This window comes from Odontomachus brunneus, unplaced genomic scaffold, assembly GCF_010583005.1.
Source record: "Odontomachus brunneus isolate Ranch 3 - 2012 unplaced genomic scaffold, Obru_v1 Obru_scaffold_014, whole genome shotgun sequence".
NCBI classification, from domain to species: domain Eukaryota; kingdom Metazoa; phylum Arthropoda; class Insecta; order Hymenoptera; family Formicidae; genus Odontomachus; species Odontomachus brunneus.
Window position 1 is genome coordinate 857,971 of NW_022639464.1, and position 24,700 is coordinate 882,670.

Below are 24,700 nucleotides of genomic sequence, written 5' to 3' on the forward strand. Positions count from 1 at the left end.
ATCAAACTGATACTTCATTACACACTAAATGTCCTGATATTTATACATGATTATAGTTAAAAATAGTCGGTAATGTCACCTTTCTTCAGTTACCTCCGAGCTCCTCGGGGCCCCTTTGCCAGTACGAAAATTTAACCAGGTCTGACGGCTTTGTGACTGATCTATAATGTGCTTTTTGCCCTCTATTTCTTGTTCACTATCTTTTTCTAGCTTAAGCTTAAGCTTAAAATTATTGTTAAATCATAAATTAATTAATTTACGATGTACTCTTTGCTTTCTATTACTTATTCTGTGTCTTGTTTTGACTTAAAGCTTGAAATTTGAGTCAGAAAGAAATAAAGAGAAAGAAACAGGAAGCGAAGAACAGATTATAGATAAAGCTTAATATTAACAATACCTCGGATGGGTAAGGGTGGGGGGTCGGAGCGAAAGGAAGCAAAGAGGGGGGAGCATGAGCACCACATGCAAGATGGCGTAACGTACTTCGGTGCGACGTCGTTGATGTGCTGCGATCGGTCCGGCTAGTGATTTCACGATCACACGACGGTGAGCGACAAGGAGGGAGTGACAACAACAACAACAACGACGTCCACAACAACGAGCACGGGGGCGACGGCGAGGAGGATCACCGTCGAACGCACACGTCCTCCTCGAGGTGCCTCCCGCGAGCCCACAGGTCCGCACGACGGTGAAGACGTTCGACCAAAGGGTGAGTGGCCGTTTTTCCCGCGCGTCGCCGACACCTCGCGACGGTCGTTCCTCCACCCCTCTCGGGCCTTCTCGTCACTTTTGGCTGGCGTTTACGCCGCGCGGCATATTTATAGCAAAAACGCGCGGAAATAGGCGAGTACGCACACGAAACTTCGTAAATGCAGTCCCATTCCCTAGCATAGTAATATTTGAGATTTTCGGCCAGGCACGTCATATATAAGATATTCGTGCGTCAGATATTGTCGAGATTATTCAAGGAATCGGTAACTCTTATAATAATACTCAACAGCTATTGCATGAATATCTTATGTGTGACGCGTCTGACTGAAAATGTCAAATATCACTATGCTAGGGAATGGGGACTACATTTACGAAGCTTGGTGCGTCCCTTCGTCCGTCTGTCCGTCAGCCGGGCCGCGTCTCAGCTTCGTAATTCCAGACGATTGTCCCCAACGGTTGACGTTCAACCGTCGTCTTGGCGGGTCGTCCGAACATCCATCCATCCGTCCGTCTATCCGTATTGACATTCACCACCACGTCGCAGGTAGAAGCGGTGTGTATGCACAGACACACATCAACGTATAACGACATACTTCCAAACATTGTGCAGAGATGGGACTACCTTGTGACTGGCAAATCAACAAGCAGAAGCTCTCAGAGCGTGGCCAGTACCTGCTAGAGACTGGCCAATGGTCGGACTGCAACTTCATCGTGGGCCAAGAGCCCCATCAGCAGACTCTCAAGGGCCACAAACTGTTCTTGGCGATGTCCAGCCCAGTTTTTGAAGCCATGTTCTATGGTGGCATGGCTGAGAAGAATGACCCAATACCCATAAGGGATGTTCAGCCTGAGGCATTCAAGGCCTTCCTGCAGTACATATACACAGATCGTGTGGAACTGGGCTCCTTTGAGCTAGCCTGCGAGCTATGCTACTGCGCCAAGAAGTATATGCTGCCTTGCTTAGTGGAGGAATGCACAAAGTATTTGTGGTCTGATCTTTCACCAAAGAAGGCCTGCAGAGCATATGAGTTTGCCAAACTCTTTGAGGAGCCTATACTGCTGGACAGGTGTTTGCAGATTATATGCACAAAGACTAATGAAGTGTTGAAGGAATCCACCTGGGAGGATGTGGAGTTAGACACGCTTGTCACGGTATTGGAGCAGGATAATTTGCAGATTAGCTCAGAGATAGAGTTATTCACTGCAATGGAGCGGTGGGCTAAGGCAGAGTGCTCCAGGAAGTCACTTGACACCACCAATGGGAAGTCCTTGAAGTCCGTTATCGGGGACGCGCTTTCGAAAATCAGATTCCTCAGCCTGACACCTCAGGAATTCGCGGAGGGCCCCGGCATGTCCCCCATGCTCACGCAGGATGAAGCTTTCGCTATATTGATGAATTTATTGTGTACGGGCAACAAGACACCCATGCCCGAAGGTTTCTGCACCAATTCGAACAGCAGAGTGAAACCAGTGAAGGCTCCGAGTTTGCCGAGTGTGACCGTAAGTAGCAGAAAGTATTGACTCTTAGAAGTGTATTGGTAGAAGTCCAAATATAGACTACTCCTTTCTCTTTCTTTTTTTTTTAAAGTGTTTTAACTTATTGTAGGCGACTACTATCGATCAGAGATGTTTATTTCAGTGTTTGGAGATGTTTTTAATGTTTGGAGATGTTTATTTCACTGCTAAGACGTTTTTAAAATTATTGGATTTTTAGTTATTCACATTTCCCTGAAAAAGAGAGAAATTTATATTATTTGAAGGAAGATTTCAAATGGATTACTTTTATAATTTTGAAGTCATATAGGAGATATACTGTTTTTTACTTTTCATAATATTCATTAATAAAAATAGCATATATAATCATCTTGTGCCTTTGTGCAGTCATTGTGTGTCCACAAAAAACATTGTAGTATAAAACATTTAATTATTGATTCCCTTTAATCACTTATACTCTAAAAAAGTTTGATTTTCCTTGCAATGGTCATTGTTCACAGTTTTAGTTGTAAAGTTCTCTTTTGAAATCATTGAGTGCAGACAAAAAGTTTAACTGTAATGCTGATTACATGAAAAACCATTAGGACCATCTATAGTCTACATTTATATAAGCCCATATTCACAACATGACATGATTGTATTCAAAAACTTCACTTTACGGGTAGAGCCGGGCAAATAGTGATGGGAGTAGAGTGCATTTAAGGCACGAGTAGTTTCCAAACGGCAAATAGTAAACAACAGGTCTGTTTATTTGTCACTGAAGTGTAGTATACATTGATGAAACTTAAAGAGAAACAGATGCACATGATTTGATATTTGAGGCTTTCGTGGTGGAATATGAATATTATGTTCTGATTCAAATAAAGAAGAATTCAAGCGGCTCAAATCCGGAAACTAAATCTAAGATACAGATTTACAGTTAAGACTCAACAGAAAAAAGAAGAGAAAGAGTATTAATGCAAGTTATATGCAGGGTGTCTCACAACCACCATAAGATATTTTAAGCGTTTTCTGAAGATAAAATAGAGATAAAAAATCCTAATATAAAAATGTCGAGTTACAACAGTTTTTTAATTATAACCCATCAAAGATTACCACTAATATCGCGTAGAATTTGCGCCCTCAGACTCGTAGTTATACAACACGTACATTGTTTTATCATTTGTTATCGACTTCACAGTTAATATTGATTTTTACTATACAGCTGATTCCTAAAAACATTAATAATTATTATTGTTAAAATTATTAAATTTAATAGTTTCACACTTGAGAAACAAGTTTTGCGTTTTTGACATGGAAAGTAATCGTGGAAAATAATTTATTATTATTTATGTATTTTTCACGTTTTATAAGGAGTGAAATCGTATAATTCTACTAAATCAAAGAAATAAGATTAATTGTCCACATTTTTTAAACAACTTAAATTTTTATTAAAATCTCTATATTTATGGACGAATCATATTTTACTCGCGAAGGAGTATTTAACACATAATTCTCATATGTGGAGTGATAATAATCTAAACATATCATATCAGTAGATTTCAACATAAATTCTAAATAAATTTATGGACTGAAATCGTTAATGACCAAATGGTATCTTACATGTATATTTTTTGTATTAAAATTATATTTTAAAAAAAGTTAATAATATTATACTATTTTAGATTGGACCACAGGTTTGGCCACCGAGATTAAATGGAAAAACATTTTCAAGATTAATAACAAGTCACACACTTGATAATATGCCATTAAATGAGCGATTAAACATGATTTCTCAACACGATGGATTAAGATGATTCTTATTTTATAAAATGAGCCTAAAATATCTTAAATGAAGCATATCCAAATCGGTGAATTGAACGTGCAATTAATTAGCCACTAAGATCACTAGGTCTAACGTCAATGGACTTCTTTTTCTGAAAACATTTAAAATAATATGTTTATCGAGACGAACCAATTCAAAATGAAGAGAAGTTGTATAATCGCATTCACCAAGGATTGGCAACATTTACTAATAAAATAATAAAAAATTATGGTCGTAATTTACTAAGAGAGAGAGAGAGACGTGCACAATTATATATACAATCAGATGGATTTTGATTTGTTTTATAAATGACCAAAAAAGAATATTAAATATATATGATTATTGTTGATACAAATACTTTGTTTTAATTTCCTTGATACAAATACTTTGTTTTAATTTCCTTTAAAATTTTAATTTTTTTTTTTATCTAAAATATTTGATTATATCAATAAAAATATGCGGTTTGAAACCTGTAATATTTTTATTTTCTATATTCGACTCAGCTGTGATCACGTATTCGTCACGTATTCAGATAATAATATTGAGAAGTTATTATTGTTATGCATTGAGGAAAGATTATTATTAACAAACTATATAAGCAATTATTTTATCCTTTATTTTAATGAAAATTTAAATACTTTATCAATTACTCCAATTATTCTATTTACAAAAAATTATTAAATCTAATGTTTCTTTTAAATTTGTCTGTTTCTAAAAAATATAAAGATTGATGAATGAAGAAAGTGTATTCCGTCAAAGCGGATTTTAGTTTGGATCTTATAATTTCAGTATATCCAAATAATAACAATGACGAAGCAGATGGAATAATCGAGGAGAATGAATATTGTTGAAGCTTGAGTAAGAGTTTGTAATGCAGGCCGTTATGAATTTATAGAACAACAGAATCAAATCAACAAGTCAAAAACGATATTTGAAAACCTCGCCAAATGCAACAGATTACCCGAATCTATCCTGAAATTTCAAAGTGAAACATCTTCCACTTAAGATACACCTAACAGAGTTTCCGAACGACTTTGTCATTTGGATATATCCTGAAGATTTTATGACGCGTTTTATGAACGGCACAGAATGCAAGTGCATCCGGGTGAAGTTTTAGGCTGCGTTCGGAGAGCACGCTATCAACGCTATTGCGTCATTTGATTTTTGCTCGTTAGATATACGATAAGGATCGAATTACGCGTCAGCGCTGATTAGCGCAAACAGCGCGCTCCCCGAACGCGCCCTTAGAACGCAACCCATCATGGAGGACATGCGATTATATTAGTGGACACAATACATTTTCAAACTAATTTTCAAACTAATTACTAATGCCCTTTGATATATCCTTATACTATGTCATAAGCTCATAAGCAATTACATAAATAATACGTGCGTTTCTACATGAAATATACATACCTGCGCAATTTTCCAGATGTCGAAAAACAGAAAATCTTGTGTAACTTCTAAACTAACTCGAAAGCAACCGTGCAATCAAACTTCGTTACATGCTACGCAGCAGAAAAAATTACTCAAACCCCATTAGAATATAGCACTATACAGAGCTAAAACACTGATAGCTCGTGTTTGGATCATGGCCAATATTTGGACTTTTTCCTTTATATATGTGCTTGTCTCACTGTATGCACTTGTTCTTCCAGAAAATCGTACCAGATAGAAAACGACCGTTCAGCTTGGAACGATCGATCGGCGATAACATATACTTCAATTGGAGTATGTCTCGGCAATACGGCTTTCCGGCCCACGGCGAATCCAGCAACATAGCTACGCTACGAAGCTCTTCGCCGTCGCTGATGGACGTGGACGTGCACAAAGACACCGGGAATTTGCCTGTTAACAATTCTGCTGCAGGAAATCTCGAGGGTATCATACGCGAGGGCACGAAATATTACTGCCTCAGGTCGATAGTGCAGCAGACAGATTGCTTAAACACGAACGTGCTTGATTGTTCTGTTACGTTCAGTGTGGATAAAAATATTTGCGTGACTGGGGTGCAGGTTCCCACGCAAATTGCCGCGGCGACGGTAAGCCAAGTGGTTTATTATAACCGTCCAACTTGCACATGTAGCTGACTCATTTCTCTCATTACAGTCGAATAATTTCGGGGCTCACGCTGCGGATCCCGACACGTCATACACCGAAATCTTGTACGCCCATCTCCTGGATTGCGACGGCACGCGTTTGACGTACACCCATTTCACCACTAAAGCGACTTTCGGCACCCTCGTAGAGATCACTTTCAATCGACCAGTTTATATTCAAAAGCACAAGGTTTGTCACTCTACGTCGTCGTTCTTTTTTTTTTCAATCGATTGTATCTGTTAGTCGTTACTTTATTTGGACATTTGTGCGACAGGAAACAACGTTTGAAACTTTCGCCATCGTAGTTTCTCGTTTTTAAATGCTTGATTGATTGCAGGTGGAAATGTGATTGCTTGATACGCAAATGTTGCTCTGTTAAACAGGTTTATCGAGTTGGCGTGGTATTTAATAAGGTCGGCTGGTACCCGGTAGGAGTCTGCACCCAAAACATGGCCTGTGATTCTGTATTCTTCTCGTTCGGAGTTGGTAACAGTGCACACACGATCCGCGAGGGTCTCATTCGATCTATAGTTTTTACATATCATTAACGCAATTACATATATATTTTAAATTTGTGATAAGAATGTATTCTTTTGTTGTATTTCTTATTACATAATCTTTTAAATCACGTTTGACTTTCACTATAAGATTTTTCAAGAAATTTCCAGAGAACTGTATAAATATCCTTATTGCTCATTACAAGTCACAATTTATTCTGTATAAAAAACCAACTTTTTTTTAACTTGGACGAAAAACACCGACTTCTATTGTACAAAAACGAAAATTTGGATTTTACGATTTAAAAACCTTTATTAAATCTCATTGCACATGCATTCTCTCACGTTTTGATTTTTCCTATAATATCATTTGTTACACCCGAGAAAAATTTAATATTCGTATAAAGTAATTAATATATATAATTCTACAATATATATATATATACATCTTAATCAGATCTGCCAGAGATATTAAACAAAGGTTTCAAAAAATATATATTAAAATTATTTGCGATATATAACGTTCGCTCTTTTTAAATATGTTTGCCACTTCCACAGCTTAAAGTTTAAATAAATGCACATGATTTTATAAAATAGAGTCAGTCTATGCTCACGTTTAACTCTTTACGATATCAAGAGGCTATCATAATATCATTTACTCCCTATTTCTGGCACTTTATCACTTTATATAAAGAAAAATATTATGCATCAGACGCAGTAACATCCGTTAAATTTCTTTATAAAATCACGTTAATTCGTAAGTTCATTCGATACGATATACACAGTATTTCTATTAAAAATATTTCCTTTAGTTTTTAAATGAGTTTTTGTCATCTTTAAGTACGGCGAACTTTCATGTTTTATGTACAATGAAGTCCCAGGTATCTTTCCATCTCAACTTTATCACATCCTTGGCGCTGAGAACCGACGTCCCGTAGCTAAGTACAACAAATTTCTTGAACACATAGATGACAAACAACACCCAGGCGAAAGTGCTGCATCTTAGAACATATGAGATGACACTCCACGGACGATGAGTACTGAAATAAAAAGCGACAAATTATTTGTACTTGCCTTCTGCTGAATCAAATAACACTTGAGCTCGCACGTTACTAACCCGGGAACGCAGCCAGTCAAGTAAGACAGGTGGTCAATCGTAGCGGCTGTTAATAAGACTTTGAAAACAAAAGCCGGCAAATAATGGTGCAGAAACAAAGTTCGTTCAACAAACAAAAATGGCAAGAAGTGAAGAAAGTATCCGGCCAACAGTACATAAGCGTTGTTAACGAACTTTTCCCATTCCTCCTCGGCAATGTCGAAGCACTTTCGTCTTCTTCTCATTAGATAAAATATCAGTAGGGCGGAATATACAATCACTGAAGTTGTGCCGGAGTACCAAATCGCAATGTTCCCTAAAAGATGCACTTGTGCCTGAAATTATAACAGGTAAATATGAATGCGATCAGCTTGATCTAAAAATCACTTGACGTCACTTTGCAAAATTTCGAACGTGTAACTACAGGATGTCTGACAATTCATGACACATTCGTATGCAGGTAGAGCTCATTAAATTGAACATAAAATTTATCTACTATATCGCGCGTGGACATACATAAACTTTTCTTAATTAACAACTCAAAATTTTATATTTTAAGTTTGTGAAATGATAGAGAAATTTTGGGTTCAGTTTGATGAGATCTACCTGCACATTACAGTATATTATTCATTGTCAGACACCTTATATAACAGTTGAACGTATATTAAGCGCAATTTATAATTCATGAATGACATGTAGATCGACCAACTCACGTTGCTGTCATTAGATACCCAATATGCGATTCCCCTGGACATCAGTGGCCATTCAAGAGGCCCGCTAGAGTACATGTGGCTATTTTGACCTTCTTGGCCGCTGAACAGCATTTTGACTTGCAGTTCCGCAAACTTCTCCCAAAAACTCAGCGCAGTCACTTGCAACGGTATCATCTCCGCGCTGATTAGTTCGCGCTCGCGCTGCTTCTGATCCTCGTTCTTGGTGTATCGATGCTCCTCAACGTTCCAGATGGAGTTGGTCTGATCCGCCAGGCGGTCTGCGACTACCTCATGCTGATTGAAGCCCCAGTCGGGCAGCTGCCTGCCGCTGAATTTCAGCGCGAATTCCGCGTTCGCGTGCACGTGTATCAGTCGCACCTGGCTTTGAATGGCATGCCACGCGTCGCCGGACTGTTCCCGATTCGCGATCTCCACACGCCAGAGATTCTGCGCCGGCATCGACACGTTGTAGTCGATGTAGCAGGACACTTCTTGGCTCTGCGGCGTCATCGGCGCCGCCACGTCGTGGGAGTTCAGCGCCCTGCTCGTGATCCCGTGCACCAACTGTATCATGTCGCCATGTCGGATCGGCTCGCTGGGTTTCGTCACCACCAAGTCGTTCCTGTCCGGCTTCTTGACGATCCACCAGTTGTTGACGTCCTTGAATGAATAACATGTCACCTGCTGCTGATGAGAGCTGCCACGACCGTCAGGATAGCGCAACGGATACATGTGGCTATGACTGTGCAGCCAACATGCTCTACCGTACGTATGTCTAAGAGTGATCTGCGAGCCGTGTGTCACCTCCAGAGGCTGCCCCTTCGTGATACTGGCGAGTCCTCCCTCTAAACTCGCTTGGAACGCGCTGGTCATCACTGAGTCGTGTGGTCCCGCCTTCGAGAGTATCGCTAGATGTACGTAGAATATGCTCAAGTACACGGTACATATAACAACAATCAACACGGCAAGCCTTATCAGAAGATGGACGCATAAGATCGCGTTCGACAAAGTCTTCCTAGGCAGTAGGGACCAATAATCGCGGGCGATCAGAAAAATCGCGAGGACCATGGAGTAGAAGCCGACATACTTCACGCTGCAAAGAGAAGCTCTGATCATATGACGAATAGGAATCTAGCGTAGGAAAATTAACGAGAAAGAGAATCGAGCTCATACCACAGTGCGCATGTTAAGTTCACCATGCCTAACGTCAGCCATATCCACCAGGACGCGGACATCGGTCGGTCCATGACTTTACGAAACTTCAAAATACACAGTAAACCAAGCAGTGAGAATTGCATTAGAATACTTTCCATCAGGATAAATCTCGACTGTGTCAGCAGTGCATTATCTAAAATAGCAATACGTGTAATTAGTAAAATATAATGCGTGCGTTATAGAGTCGCAATGGCAAAACTATATCACGAAACAATGGTCAGTATTCATAGTCAGATTTTATATTTAAGATCGTCTTAAGTTTATCTTGAGATGGTGTATATATCATTTCATTGACTACTGAATATCTGAAGATGAACTTGAGACGGTCATAAATATAAGATCCGATTGTGAATACCGGCTAATAACTCAGTTTAAGGTCTCTAGGTACTCGCGTCGGCTGTTCTTTTTTCAGAAGCGAGAAATCGCATGTTTATGATTTTTACATTATACGTTGCAATAAAAAGATATATCCATAAAATGACATTTGTGATCAATTCGGCAAATGTCTAAAACACTCCGAATGTTTTCCTTTTACTATTAAAATCAATAAATAGCTATGAAATTAGTGTGACGTGCAGCTCAAGTTTTAACCAAACTTTTCTCGTTATTTCTGTTACATTAATTTTATGACTATTTATTGGATTGTGACAAAAAGAGAGTGTCGTTGTATGGGTATATTTTTTATTTCGACGTATAACGCAAGAATCGTGAGCATGCAATTTCTCGTTTCTAACGTCATCAAACAAGTTCAGCCTACGCGAATATTCAAGGGTTTTAATTTTTAAATAATAAACGACGGATTATTTTTGGGATGAGCGTAATAAAACATAGCGGTGATCTTCAACTAGCTTAATTTTAATCGTGTGAATCATTCATTGTACATATTATCTTTCTACGTATCTCATATTAGTGTTATGCTTCTAATTGAAAGGTAATGAGGACAAGCTGATGGCGGTGTTATAGTCGCATGAACTCTTATGCAATGCACTTTCTAATCCAAGAGGGGAAATTACCGAGCAACAGTAAGATTCCGCCGATCGCAGCCGCCCATTGTCTCAGACCCAGCTCCAGAACGAGGTGATATCCTGTGGGAATCAGCAGACTACCGCATATCGCCGGTATCAGACGTAGGGCGTACAAAGGGACCGCATCGTCGTAAGGACTGCCGATCCGGTCGAACTTGAATTGCCCGTCGAAGCCCGCGAGGTACGCCGCCGCGGAGACCAGTTGCTTCCCTAGAGGCGGATGGGAGTCGAAGAAGAACGTCTTCTTCATATACAATCCGACGTACCTGCCATAATGTAGCTCATCAAAGCTGTAAACAGCCAATTACGATAAATAGATGATTAATAAGTGATGCCTGAGGAGATTGAACCATATATCAAAGGTTCTGTTTGAGATACAATCAAATTGTAGTGGAAGATTACACACGATAGACTGTTAATCTTCTTCAATTAATAATTGATAACAGTTCATTATTATATCAATGTTCAATGTAATCCATTGATGAACGAATTATATAATTACTTTGTATGAAAGATAAGGAAATACTATAAGGATATATCGGCAAGTGATATCTTCTTAATATCTTTATATCAATAGCCTATAATATCGACGTTTAATTAAATCAAATTATGTTTTCCTTTTGCATTCAACAGTATTTATTTATATACAGTATTTATATGGATAGAATTCATATATAATCATATATAATTCATATATAAAAAAATCATACATAAATATGAAGTATAATTATATATGTAAAATTCATATATAATTATATAAATTAAATGAATTTTCATATTCATTATATATAATTCATTATATTCATTCATATATAATTATATAAATTATATGAATTTTTTCCCCGGGCATTTAAATAATACGATGCATCAATTATTCATCATGGATTATATTTCCTATCGTCACACAGTGTGCGTTATATTTAACAAAATTACGCATACACTTACACTATACTGCGTGGTTCCTCCAGACGATAAAGACGAGTGCAAATGCCAGTAATTAATAAAATCGCCGCTATCAAATCGATCTCCAGACTGATCTTGATCCGAGCGCGAATTGCATCTTTCGTTGAAAGTTTCTTTGACTCGATGAAATTCGATTGATTTGCTTTGTTACTTTCTATCAACTTGTCCGAGACAGTTTCTCTATCTCTCTACAACGAAATTAACATAAGGAACATATATTGATATATTGCTTGAAAATTAATATAGTAATTTATGTCATAGATCAAGTCAGACCATCGATTTTGGAGTAGCTGGTTATCTAAATATATCAATAAGATATGTGAATTAAGTGTATCTTTTCGATGGGCATGGCCTTGCAGCTTGGATTAACTTATTGGATTAACTGGAACATCATTTTCTGTGTGTTATCATTCTTGGAGTATAAAATATGTCTGGAGTGTATAAAATGTGACAAAAATGTTGTATTTTATCAAAAATTCGTTTTCTCGAGTAAATTTCGAAAAACTAAAATTTTTCTTTCGTATAAATAAAATAGAAAAACACTTTAAAGAAAGATTTATTTTGTTAAATATCTTTTTTAATAAGATATATACACAAAAAAGGAAAAAGAAGCGAAACCGACTTAAAGTTGGCCGAAAGACACGCTATTACTCATACATATTCTCGAAGTCCATCGAAGTGTTCTCATTTCAAATTTAAAAATTTAAAAATTCGCGGATGTGCTGCTTTTAATTTCGAACGTTATGAAGCTACCTCTGTATAATTTTTTTTCACGTAAACAGAACAAACAAGAGAGAAATCCCTTGCCATAAAATATTACATATGAGATTTTAAACACAGTCTCTGTATAATTATTTACAATAATCGCAAGTCTCAGTGAAGAAGACACGCATGACATTCGACAGTTGATGCACTCTGAATCCTCTTCAGAGCGCGAAAGTTTTTGTTATACTTTTAAAAAATATATATACTTTTTAATATATTAAATAATTAATTTTTGTTATAATTTTTGTGATAAAACTTATAAATTACTCTCTCTTTCTTTTGCACAAGTTACTTGAGCTCTCCTGTAACAATTGGTGGATTTACGCAAACGATGCAAGGCCCACCTCGTCCCGTTGGATTATCCTTGAGCGGTCCGTCGTTGTGTCGACGTCGCATTCCAAACTCGCGCTGAATTTATCGTCAGTTTGTAGCCTCGTGCGTCTACGGCGCACTTCCATTGTCACGGTGCGTGGCAGAAGAATGCGTCGAGGGGCACGTACGATCCCAAAATTTGCCGGTCGTGCACAGTGGACAAGAAGACGCTCCGTCGTCCAGCCGCGCTGTTCTGCCGTGATTTCCTGTCGGGTCGAGTCACCTCGTCGTCGCGGTGGCGTTTTGCGAGAGTGTGTCGCTCTCACCAGTGCATAGTCCGGACTCTTGAAACTTTCGAGGGAAGAAAGCTGCGCTGCTGATCCGGACCCAGGTGTCCCACGTTAGCGTCCACTCGGCGTTCCCTTCGGCACGCGTCCCGCCCGGAGATCCTTACGAATCACGCGGGACGTTCTCTCCTGAGCGATTGTTCGCCAGCCCGGTCGATCACTCGTGACTTGACGTAATTGAAAATCGCGCGACGATTTGCCAAAGGCTGAAAGGTCGAAGGTTGCACGCGCGCGGCCGGATCGCGCTCTCCTAAACGAACGGCGTCTAGGTTAGCACGGCGAGTTTGACATAACGGTACCGTCTCCGAGGACTTTCGTCGCCGACAGGTTCTGCGCATCGCGCGGCAATCCTGTCGAATCGCGATGTACTTGTTGCTTTAGGACTCGCACTGTGTGTTATCCTCGTGTGGTTTCTCGATTGTCTCGATTTATGACTGTTTCGTTTACTTTTCCGGTTCTTTCTCGCTCTGCGCATTGCCCGACTCTCCCGGGCGCCAATGACGTTCGCGTAAGGGAGAAAAATTCAGAATTGCACGCTGCAACTTCTCGAGTAGAAACATGGACGGTGACAAAGTGTCGTGTCCGGTATGCAGTAAGGAGTTCGCTTCCTCCGTCATCGAGTCCCATGTCGACAAGTGTCTGTTTCTGAATGAATCTGTGGCGGATGAAGGCACAACCTTGCTGAAGGACTCGAGTCCCGTCGCTAAGAAAAGTAAATTGAAACCGACGAGTGCAAAGAAAAGCAATCCGGTGGCTGTAAAGAGAAAGAGCACTTTGGAGCAATTTTCCTTCCAGGATATTCAAAGAGATGAAGAGGATATTAAGGATATTCAAGATGATATTCCACAGAGAAGTGTAATTAACTGTTACTGTTAGCAAAATTAAACAATACAAGTGTGTTGTTAGAATTAAACAAGAGTATGTCTGTCTTTTATTGAATCATCAGACCCAATTTTAGTTTTTAAATTTGTTTTGAATAGTTTCAACGGTTTGCAAGAGTTGATATCTCATGACTTTTATCTTTTCTTCTTCTAAAGGGTAAAGAGAAGATGAGGATTTTTTTAAACAAATTGAATGAGTTTTAAACAAATTGAGTACTTTAGTTAATATGCAGAATTAAATTATAGTAATCAATCTTGTTATATGGTATATATAGATTCTCTCCTATATTATATAGTGATTTTGTTATATTTTACAAGACATTAACAAGTATTTATTTGTAGACACAGAATAAGAAGTTTTGTGGGAACGAACGCATACCTCTTGCAGAACAGATGAGACCCACGTCGCTTTTGAACTTTGTTGGTCAGAAACATATTTTGGGACCTCGTACTATGCTGTCAGAGCTCTTGCAAAAGGGAGAGATACCTAATATGATTCTCTGGGGTCCACCTGGATGTGGCAAAGTATTGTGCAGAATTTTTCTCATAATCTCTGCATGCAAATGCACACATGTATACATTCCTTTATATAGAAAAGAATACATATATTCAAGTTTGCTTCATGTATTTCATAAGTTTATCTGTAAATCTATCATAAATTTATCACAAGAATCAAATTTCAAAATACATTCTAAATTGTAGTAAATTAGTTTGTTTTAGTTGAAATTTAGCTTATTATTTTAGTTAAAATTTAGCTTATTATTATGTTTCGTTTGCTTATTACATATAATCAGAGAGACAAACTTTTTTTTTATAAAGTTTTATAATATTATAGAGAAAATCGATTTTAAATGTGATAATGATTTTCTTAATTTTTAACTTTATTATTCTTAAAAGTTTATAATATTATAGAGAAAATCGATTTTAAATGTGATAATGATTTTCTTAATTTTTAACTTTATTATTCTTAAAAGTTTATAATATTATAGAGAAAATCGATTTTAAATGTGATAATGATTTTCTTTATTTTTAACTTTCTTATTCTTAACTTTGTTAAATTTGGAATGAGTATGTTTTAAACTATTACCAAGAAAATATTCAGCATTGAAGATTATTTAAAACCATTACTTAAAAGAAGGAAAGTAAACTGAGTAATCGCTTTTTTGGTAGTAGAGTAACATCTTCCTATATGTGTCCTTTTTTCAGACGTCTTTAGCTAACGTCATCGCGCACAGATGCAAAAATGATACGAGCCATAAGCTACGCTATGTTAAGCTCTCCGCAGCAATGGCTGGTGTTCAAGAAGTGAAGGAAGTTATCAATGTCGCTGCTAATCACGCAAAGTATGCGCAGCGCACGATAGTTTTCATGGACGAGATACATAGGTTCAACAAGACACAGCAGGATGTATTCTTGCCGCACGTCGAGTCCGGAGTCATCACCCTGATCGGTGCCACGACGGAAAACCCTTCGTTCAGCTTGAACTCTGCATTACTGAGCCGATGTAGAGTAATTGTTTTGCATAAGTTATCCATCGTGAATTTGGTGTCGATCTTAAGACGCGCGGTGATTTCGTTAAATGGCGTAATTCACTTGTCGGAGAAAAGCGAAACCTTACAAAACAACGGGGAACAGAGTACATCGATGGAGGAAAGCAGAGTCATAGGAGAACCGTCTCACGATACAAAATTCATCGTAGACGAGCCGACGATAGAATGGTTAGCCGGTACTTGCGACGGTGATGCTCGCATAGCGTTGGGAGGACTGGAATTGGCGGTGCGGTCTAAAGCACCAAACGAAGAGGACTCGCCAGAAGCTGGTCCGGCGATCATAACGCTAAGTGACGTCGAGGAGAGCCTAAAGAAAACACACATGCTGTACGACAAGAAGGGCGAGCAACATTACGACATGATCTCCGCACTGCATAAGTCAGTTAGAGCCAGCGACGAAAATGCCTCGCTATATTGGTTAACCAGAATGATTTCCGGCGGCGAGGATCCGGTGTATATCGCACGCAGATTGGTGAGAATGGCTACTGAGGATATCGGCTTGGCTGATCCGAAAGCTCTGGGTTAGCGAATTTAGTTTATTTGCATGTAAGAACTACGAAGAATAAAGAATGTTTTTTAAATAATTGAATTATATAAGAACGCGTAACATGACGTGTATGATAGATTTGTTTAGAATATATAAATATATTCATGATATATATATAGATTTTACATATAAGACTTAGTCGAATCATGTTTGCGGGATGTGAACAAATTTACAGGAATCGCGGTGCATACAATGCATGGTTGCAAAATGATCGGTATGCCAGAATGCGACGTGCTTCTGGCGCAATGTACAATTTATTTAGCGAGAGCACCAAAGTCTAGATTGATGGAGGACGCACTTAGAGCCGCGCAACGAGTAATAGCCGAGCATAAAGGTCCGCAACCAGGGGTGCCTTTACATTTGAGGAACGCTCCCACGAGGCTTATGAAGGATTTGGGTAAATATTTTATTCCTTACTTCTCATTCTCTCTCTTATTCTCTTCTTTACAGATGCGCTTTCAATAAATCGAGGTATTCTTTCAGGATACAGCAAGGGATACAATATGAAGCATAGGGAGGATTCTGGATTAAATTATTTACCAGAGGGACTGGAAGATTTGGATTTTTTCGGAGATGATAGAAGTAACGTAATGTGAAGGTATTAGTTATACCGCGATGTTACACTTCTTTCCATAATAGTTACTTGATCATCAGGATATAATGTTGCATTAGTGCGTCAGAAGGTGTCTTATGAACCTCATATTTAAAATCAGATCTCTCAGGGACTAATGCTTTAAGCAATATAAATATAAAATAAAATGTATGTATGTATACACATACGCTATTAATAATAATTGTAATACAAATCTTGTATATAAAATATTTTTTAAAATAATATAGAATACATTTATGTGATAAGCTACAAAAATATTACAAATCGTATTAATTATGCTCATTCGTGCAACCGTGCCTCTAACAGAGATTCAATAAAGATTCGTGCAAGCAATATTTTATGATTGATTGGTTCTATATTTAAACCAATCTGTTCACATTCAAGCTTAACGATAGTTATGTCTCTTTTGTGTGTTATCGAAGTTACCTAAGTTTTGACAGTTTCGCCAGCTGCTTTGTCAGTTGAAGACACATGTTCACCCGCTTCAACTCCCGCGTATTTTTTCCAAATAAGCGTCTTATTATGAGCAGGCATTTCCACGGTTTCCATCAGACTCATATCATTTTTCGCGGCCAAATGCCGCAAGTCCCTTATGTCTCGCAAACCCCAACAGCGATTTTGCGATTTTAGGGAGTTGTGAAATTTCACGTTACTCTGCGGATAGATTATATTGTCACAGGCGTATGGTCCATATGTTATCAATAATCCGTTATTCTTTAGCAATTGGCCAGCGTTCCAGAATAAACTGATGGTGCATTGGTACGGCGTGATGTGCATCATGTTTGCGTTGTACATGTAGTCCAAACTGTTTGGCTTGAAGATGTCATTACCCCATAACGAGAAATCCGTGGTAATGTCGATTAGCATGGGTTTTTTTATATTTGCGTGTCCGTTCGCGTGTGCAGTGATGCTTCCTAGTAGAGACTGTTCATACTCCGACGGGTAAAATGTGACGTGTGGAAAGTAGGGCGCGAAATGGGCCACGTGTTGTCCCGAACCGGAGGATATCTCCAGAAAAGTTTGATTAGCGCCAGGCCGGATATATCGTTTTATCAGTGACAGTATCGGATCCTTATTGCGTTCCGCCGCAGGATAAATGAGCTTTTCGACAGCCATAGTGTGCGACCTTGAAGAAATTACAGTTTTATTTATTTGAAAGACCTGCATAAGCTTTTAATATTATTTGGAAAATTCAACATGTACGAAATTCGGACATCGACTGTATATAGAGTGTTTACGAAACATTCGGACAAACTTCTGAAGCATATTCTTATTGAAATAGAAATATAAACCCATCATCAAATATCAGTGTTTGTGAAGTTATAATAAGACAAATTTACGTTAACGTTACTATTAATACTAACTACTACTAATAATAAATAAACGTTTGAATTAAATACCTAATATTTTAATTATTATCCTTGAATAAAATATTTGAATATAACAAATGTTCAAAATAATCGCCATTTAATTGAAAACTGCTATTGACACAGCGGAGTAAGGTTGAATTATTTCAAAGGTTCATTGACGATTCTGTATAGCTTCACAAATATTAATAATGCAAATAACAATTTAAAAGACCTAATGATTACAGATCAAAGTTTCAAAAAATTGTAGAAATAAAATCTATATAAGCCAAGTGCTAGGATCAAGTGCGCAAAAAAAAGGGAAAGAAAAATTCTCTAATTCAATTATTGATGTTATGTTAACTTGTTCAGATTGTTAAAATTATTTTTGTAAGTCAGAGTGGAAGACAATTAAAAACACAAATTTCTGAACACCGTGAAATTACCAGAATGCAAATTCACCTGCAGTTCAAAAACATGTGCTATAGTTTGAGCATACTTTTGATTGAGATAACGTGAGGATATTAGACATTGAACTTATCCCTCATTTTTACAACTTTCTGAAATTTTCGTTATCAATAGTTTGCGAATAGAGTTTCCATGGATAAAAATCCGAAAGCGACTTTTAAAACTAAAAAGAGAAAGCAGCCTTTGACAGTGTCATAAAGTAACTTTATAAAGATACACAAGAAAAGAGTATTCACTATGTTAAAAAACAATATCGTTTATAAAATATCTTTCGGATTCAAGTCTGGCGAACGTGAAGATAATGCGCGACTGGTTTCCTTCTCTGCCAATCCATTTCTATCTGGATAATTATTGAGTACATTTCTCACTTAACCATTAAAATGTGCGGTATTCATCAGAATTCTGAACATATTGCCCGTTTCGACTGTTATAATTTAAACTATAATTAACTATAATTTAAATTATAATTTACTTATGATATTTAATAGTGACGCGTTAATATAGACTATTTTACTAATTTTGCAACATAGATACACATTCATATTTGTGATCGTAGATTTATATAAGATTTTTCTCGATTTTGACGAGATGAATTCGCCTCATAAGTTTGTCCAAGTATTTCGTAAACACTCTGTTTAATTAACTGTATTGCAAAATGGTGCAAGACGAGTTTCTATATTTTGTTGAAGCATCAGCTTTACTCTGCACACAACTTCACCTTGCGTTAATTTTTGCCTTCAACCTATTTTTACTGTTTTCAAAACGCGACATAAACAGCACTTTGAAATGAAACAATTCCCTACGAAGTGCTTATAGTGGAAAGTTATGAGAATCTCACCTGTGATTAACAGCGTAATGAATGATATTCACTTGTACGTCACGCTAGCCGTGATACTACTATTTGTATTTATAGCAAGGAAGTGCATGCCCTGAAAAATGTTAATTATATACTTCTTATGTATATAAACATACTTCTTTTTGTATTACAATTTGATCAATGAAAAAACTAAGACTGTTATTTTATCGAAGATGAATTGTCATAAATAAAAATAATTCATACATTGAATGACATATTTAATGTCATTATGTTTATTGACGGACATGATAATTTATTACATAGATAAAGTTACTTGTACATTCGCGCGTGTATACTATATTGTAAATTCGTGTATATAGTGAATATAATTTTTTCATTTTTTTTTCCACTGTAACATATTGACCTTATATATATATATGTATATATGTATATGTATATATATATTGTATATGCACTGCGTTATTATGTATAAAGTCAAATACTTTTTGTAAATATACAAATAACTTTGTCATAAATTATCATGCCAGTCAATAAACATGTCATTAAATCAATATTGGATTTATTTCCAAACAGCACAGATCTTTATATCCTAAAGCCTGATCTATAATATGCTCTTTGTTTCCTGCTTCTTTCTTTTTATCTCTTTCTGACTTGAACTTTCTGACTTAAACTTTAGCGAGAAAAAGATAGTAAACAAGAAACATGAAGCAAAAAACACATTGTAGATTCGACTTAAAGACCTTTTGAGGATAGGAACAGGACATTCTCTAGAGATCTTGCTATCTGGATTGTAATGTTCCTGCTAGATCTGACTTTACACAATACACATAGCATGTACATTATACATTCGTGTGTGTTTGTGTGTATCATGTAGTGGGAACTACAAATAATATATTTGTTAGACGGAAGTTTTTTCATGTCGCTTAATAAATACAGTAAATTATTATTATTATCTTTATTTAATAAGAAGATATATTTTCTAATTACAAAATAAGAAAAAGTAATATATTACGAATTCATATAAATCACAATTTATATAATCCATAATTTATATTTAAATTCAGTTTCAACGATTCTCTTTGTCCGAGAGGTGATTTTACTTTTACAATTCTTTCCTGATGTTTTTATATTTAAAAATATAATGTTACATCAGATAATACATGTGGGTTGGGGTATCTTCGTTATGGTATACCAAGTCTCCTAATCAAAACGACCAAGTTCCATGTAAAGTGGCATCTCCGCTGCCAATATTTAAGATATCCATATTAATAAACGAACTATCCTCTTTTTTCTTAACGTGTATAGTGTCGTTTCTTTCATTTATGAATAAATGAAACAATTCTAATGTTGTTAATACGGATTCGCATTTAGTAACTGTTCCATTCTTTCTTTTACTTTTCTTCTTATTGGTAATCGTTTCATTCACATTATCAGATTTTGTCGATTGTTGTGCATCGTTGTTTTGTCTTGATTTGTTCTGCATCGCTGCTTCTCTCTGTTGTAACTTCTTACGTTGTTTCTTCGTCAACCACATGTTTTCGCCATTATTCCCTATGTTGTTACCACTGATACGATCTGGAACGGGATTAGGATTCTGTACGTTATTCTTCCTTCTCTTCCTTCTATTCCTCTTCTTTTTCTTTTTCTGACAATCTGAAGCGGCTTCTGCTTCATCATTCGACATCAGTTCAGCTTCGGAAGATGCAATGTTATCTTCTTTCCCGTTCTCTAACAGACATAAGAAGCAATTGTAATTCATCCGAGGTCCTTCAGTCAATGAAACGTCGTCATCGTTTGTTTTCTCTTTCTCACTTGCTGGCTGACAATCTTTCGGCTTTTCTTCATCGTCTGAGATCAGTTCATCGTGAGAAGTGTCGTCATCATTCTCGTTGTCAGACTGTTTCGTGTCGTTTTCGGGAGGATCCATCAAAAAGTCGGGCATTTGCGAATCAGTAGCCAATTTTGATTCATTCTGGGTGATTGACTGACAATCTCTCGAATTTTCTTCATCGTCCGAGATCAGTTCGTCGTGGGAAGTGTCCTCACTGCCCTCATTGTCAGGTTCTTTTGTGTCATTCTCAGAAAGACTCGAAGAGAAGTCGAACATCTGCGAATCAGTCGCTAACTTCGGTTCATTCGGCGCGACTGACTCCGTGGTCGTCGAGTCGGCTTCTTGAAAACTACTGCTAGGAAGGAACTGCTCCTCTTCTGCTATAGATGTTTCTAACGCGCTAAAATTCTCCTTGTGCTTCCGCGAATTTTCGTGATTCATGTAAGCCTTGTGCGTCTTGAAGATCTTATTACAGACGATGCAATAGAGTACGTTGCTTTCGTCCATGCTATCTTCGTCGCTGTCGCCACTGAAGGTCGCCTCGATCTTCCTCAGTTCTGCCTCGAAGTTCGAAAATTTGGACCACTCGGATTCTGTATGGCCGCGTAGTAGCTTTTGCCGTTCCAGCACCTGTGCCTTTTTGCGCTCCTCCACTTTGCGTGCATTCTTTCGAGCGCGATCCGCCAGCTTTGCTGCGTGAGCTTGTACACGCTTGTCGCGTTTGCGAATAAAGGCGACCAAGTTACGCACTTGCTCGTTCCTCTCGCGCTTCGCCTTGTCACGTACTTTTCTGTTCTCCTTTTCTGCAAGCCGAAACACGCGACGGTTCGATGCGTTTCTCAAATCGCACGGATTCAGCCAGGCGAAGGACCTCCTGGTACTGTAGCTTTGCCAGTAAGCATAGAAGTTATGCACTACTTCTTCATACGAGCTCTGAGAATCGCCGAAGCCGGGAATTTCCTCCTCAGACTCGTCATCTTTAGCAAACTCTGCGTCCTCCTCAACTAATTTCTCGAAAACGGTACGGTAAACGGCATAAAAACCATTCTCGTCGTCTCCATAACCCTCGAAGCACATAGTGGAGAAATACGGGAACAGGTTGATGGAGTAGTCCCTGTAATCCTCTGTTGCACCTTTTAGTATCGCTTCCCGATGACTGTCGTACCAGGTTCGCTCATGGGGATCTCCAAGTACATCCCATGCTTGCTTGATACGTTGGAACTGTTTCTTAGCTTCATCAGGGTTGTTCAGATTTTTGTCTGGATGCCAGGTTAAAGCTAACCTCCTATAGGCAGCCTTTATGTCATCGTATGTGGCATTTCTGGTGACGCCCAATACCTCGTAATGACATTTCATTGCAAAGCTGAACGATTACACACAATCTCCAGACACAATTTCCTTTACTTTTATACCACAAAGTGCACGCTAAAAAAATTTACACTATTAAGCCATGAAATCAAACATCTCTCAGATAACCTAATAACAATATAGAAATCGCAGTAAACACAGATGGTTGAAAATAATTTAGGAGCTCATGGATTTAATCTTCACATTGTATTAGCTTGCAATTTAATAAAAAAAGAATTTAGAACTAAAGTAAGAAGAACAAAAAACAATACACACTATTAGAAGACATTATTACAAGTATTCTAAGGAAGATTTTATGGCCGTGTTCCATTTTTACTGCCAGTACTGAAAATCTATAGTTTTCGTCACGTATACTATAGATTTTCAGTATTGGCAGTAAAAATGGAACACAGCCTATGTAACTCTTATGGGTATGCTGAATATTAACTTAGTGCTGGATATCCAAGCATGAAATTTTACTATGGCAGCAGCAAAATTTTAAAACATCTGTTACTGTACAAGTATTGTGGATAAGACCCATCTCGAAATTTTACGTGATTGTTTGCGAAATGTAAAGCGTCCACACACATATACTCAAGTTGATGCATTCTATTTTAACACATAATTTCATTTGCTTTGTAGTTCATATGTTTTGTTGTGTTTCGTTCTATATCATCCTGTATATATACATGTATATTTGTGAAATATTATAAACAAATCATACGATACATTACACGTCATCGAACATAAATTCGTTGAAATTCTATTCAAGCGATATTAATGCAAAATTATATATTATATATTATATATTAATTATATATTATATATTATAAATTAAAATTATATATTAAGTTATTTAGTTAAGTAGTTAAATTAATTTAAATTTGAGTAACGTGGAACAGTTACAATGAGCTCGTAAATAATTTTAAACCTATGTGTGCCACCTGCTAAACCATTCCAATTGTTTATAAAAATAATTAATATACATTAGACTAATAATATATAAACAGCTTGAAATTTTAATTGTAAATTCTAACCTATTGGTTATATCCTTACGAAACTTGGAAGTGCACTTACCTGATTTTGATATCTATCGCCCACAGTTGATAAATTCGCTCGTGACCAGCCTAGTGGTATATTTTTACATAACAAAAGTTGAAAATGATATTCATTAATCCTTGCGTATGATGAACACGACTGATTTGAACAAGTAATTAATACAGGACGATTGACGCAGACCAACGCAGACGTGATGGCTTCTTGCCGCTTCTTCGTAAAGTATTACGAGATGATATGGCTGCGTTCCGAAATTCACTGCCAGTACTGAAATTCTATAATATACGTAACATGAACTATAGATTTTCAGTACTGGCAGTGCATTTCGGAACGCAGCCTATGTTGTTTGCGCACGCGCGGCGATCTGGAACGTGTATGGCTGCGTCTTATGCGCGGTAATACTAAAGGAGACCCCTCCTCCTCACCGATTTGGCTGAAATTTAGTAATATTATTTGATTAGATGCGTAGAAAAGGAATATGAAAGTAAAAAATGTCGCTCGTTAATTGTAATAAAGTTATGATGCGGTAAAAGACAGGTTTCGAGGTTATACAATCTGTCATGTCAACAGCGTATAGGTACACTCGTGGTCTAAAAGATTTGTGCGGAAGGATGGCATATACCGTATGCCATTCTTCTGCTCTCGTAATAAGTGGCGGTGCTGGCGTGTCAAGCAGTGGTTGTCTCTCACCTGAAGTTGGGACGCGTTCCGAAATCTACAAAAAATCAGTGCACAAACTTTTTAGACCACTAGTGTATATGAACATGCGCAATAAAATCACGTGATTATATTCTTACATCATATTTTAAATATATTATAAAAGTACCATATTCAATATATTATAATATATACTATATATTATAAAAGCACCAAATTCAATTATTGCATTGTTTTATTATAATATTTAAATCTTTAGTCTTGCTACATTTATAACTGCGTTCCAAAACTCTACTTGACGGGTAGAGTAACATTTGATTGACCAATAAGAACAAAGATAACTAGTATTTCGTTATCATGATTGGTTAATTAAATGTACTCAACCCACCGAGTAGAATTTTGGAACGCAACCTATGAGTCTACTATATACTAAAATAACAGATCGGAAAAGATTACCAAAGACCCTTACGCAAGGTTTGTGTTAAGCAACATTGAAATATCAATATATCAATATATCAATCTTACAATACATTAAATTTTAAATC

General features: G+C 37.2%; 5 protein-coding genes across 11 annotated transcripts; 2 read left to right on the forward strand and 3 right to left on the reverse strand.

Annotated features, from left to right (window-relative positions):
- Positions 1-369: 369 nt before the first annotated feature.
- Positions 370-6,737, forward strand: LOC116841193. Of its 4 annotated transcripts, none has more exons than XM_032808844.1 (5): positions 370-709; positions 1,256-2,211; positions 5,668-6,051; positions 6,119-6,298; positions 6,493-6,737. In XM_032808844.1, exons 2-5 carry the CDS (start codon positions 1,324-1,326, stop codon positions 6,655-6,657), a joined length of 1,617 nt encoding a protein of 538 aa, XP_032664735.1. In that variant the 5' UTR covers positions 370-709; positions 1,256-1,323; the 3' UTR covers positions 6,658-6,737. The 4 variants fall into 4 exon arrangements, with proteins under 4 accessions (XP_032664735.1, XP_032664733.1, XP_032664731.1 ...); XM_032808842.1 differs by having other exon boundaries at positions 377-709; positions 1,322-2,211; XM_032808840.1 differs by lacking the exon at positions 370-709 and adding an exon at positions 802-1,255 and having other exon boundaries at positions 1,322-2,211.
- A 362-nt stretch (positions 6,738-7,099) lies between these two features.
- On the reverse strand, positions 7,100-12,878 carry LOC116841190 (protein O-mannosyltransferase 1). Its single transcript, XM_032808837.1, has 7 exons — positions 12,728-12,878; positions 11,601-11,806; positions 10,644-10,945; positions 9,589-9,763; positions 8,416-9,508; positions 7,724-8,037; positions 7,100-7,646 (listed from the first exon to the last, which is right to left on the reverse strand). The coding sequence occupies exons 1-7, from the start codon at positions 12,839-12,841 to the stop codon at positions 7,460-7,462; spliced, it is 2,391 nt and encodes a 796-aa protein (XP_032664728.1). The 5' UTR covers positions 12,842-12,878; the 3' UTR covers positions 7,100-7,459.
- A 686-nt stretch (positions 12,879-13,564) lies between these two features.
- On the forward strand, positions 13,565-16,973 carry LOC116841195 (ATPase WRNIP1-like). 2 transcript variants are annotated; one of them, XM_032808846.1, is made up of 5 exons: positions 13,565-13,897; positions 14,266-14,448; positions 15,130-15,994; positions 16,196-16,417; positions 16,504-16,973. In XM_032808846.1, the coding sequence occupies exons 1-5, from the start codon at positions 13,601-13,603 to the stop codon at positions 16,614-16,616; spliced, it is 1,680 nt and encodes a 559-aa protein (XP_032664737.1). In that variant the 5' UTR covers positions 13,565-13,600; the 3' UTR covers positions 16,617-16,973. The 2 variants fall into 2 exon arrangements, with proteins under 2 accessions (XP_032664737.1, XP_032664738.1); XM_032808847.1 differs by lacking the exon at positions 16,504-16,973 and having other exon boundaries at positions 15,130-16,019; positions 16,196-16,339.
- Positions 16,413-23,659, reverse strand: LOC116841196 (methyltransferase-like 26). 3 transcript variants are annotated; one of them, XM_032808849.1, is made up of 3 exons: positions 23,520-23,659; positions 19,286-19,376; positions 16,413-17,759 (listed from the first exon to the last, which is right to left on the reverse strand). In XM_032808849.1, the coding sequence occupies exon 3, from the start codon at positions 17,747-17,749 to the stop codon at positions 17,060-17,062; it is 690 nt and encodes a 229-aa protein (XP_032664740.1). In that variant the 5' UTR covers positions 17,750-17,759; positions 19,286-19,376; positions 23,520-23,659; the 3' UTR covers positions 16,413-17,059. The 3 variants fall into 3 exon arrangements, with proteins under 3 accessions (XP_032664740.1, XP_032664741.1, XP_032664739.1); XM_032808850.1 differs by lacking the exons at positions 19,286-19,376; positions 23,520-23,659 and adding an exon at positions 19,092-19,233; XM_032808848.1 differs by lacking the exons at positions 19,286-19,376; positions 23,520-23,659 and having other exon boundaries at positions 16,413-19,019.
- LOC116841192 (dnaJ homolog subfamily C member 21-like) lies at positions 20,205-23,668 on the reverse strand. The gene is made up of 2 exons (XM_032808839.1): positions 23,520-23,668; positions 20,205-22,520 (listed from the first exon to the last, which is right to left on the reverse strand). The coding sequence occupies exon 2, from the start codon at positions 22,449-22,451 to the stop codon at positions 20,469-20,471; it is 1,983 nt and encodes a 660-aa protein (XP_032664730.1). The 5' UTR covers positions 22,452-22,520; positions 23,520-23,668; the 3' UTR covers positions 20,205-20,468.
- Positions 23,669-24,700: the final 1,032 nt, after the last annotated feature.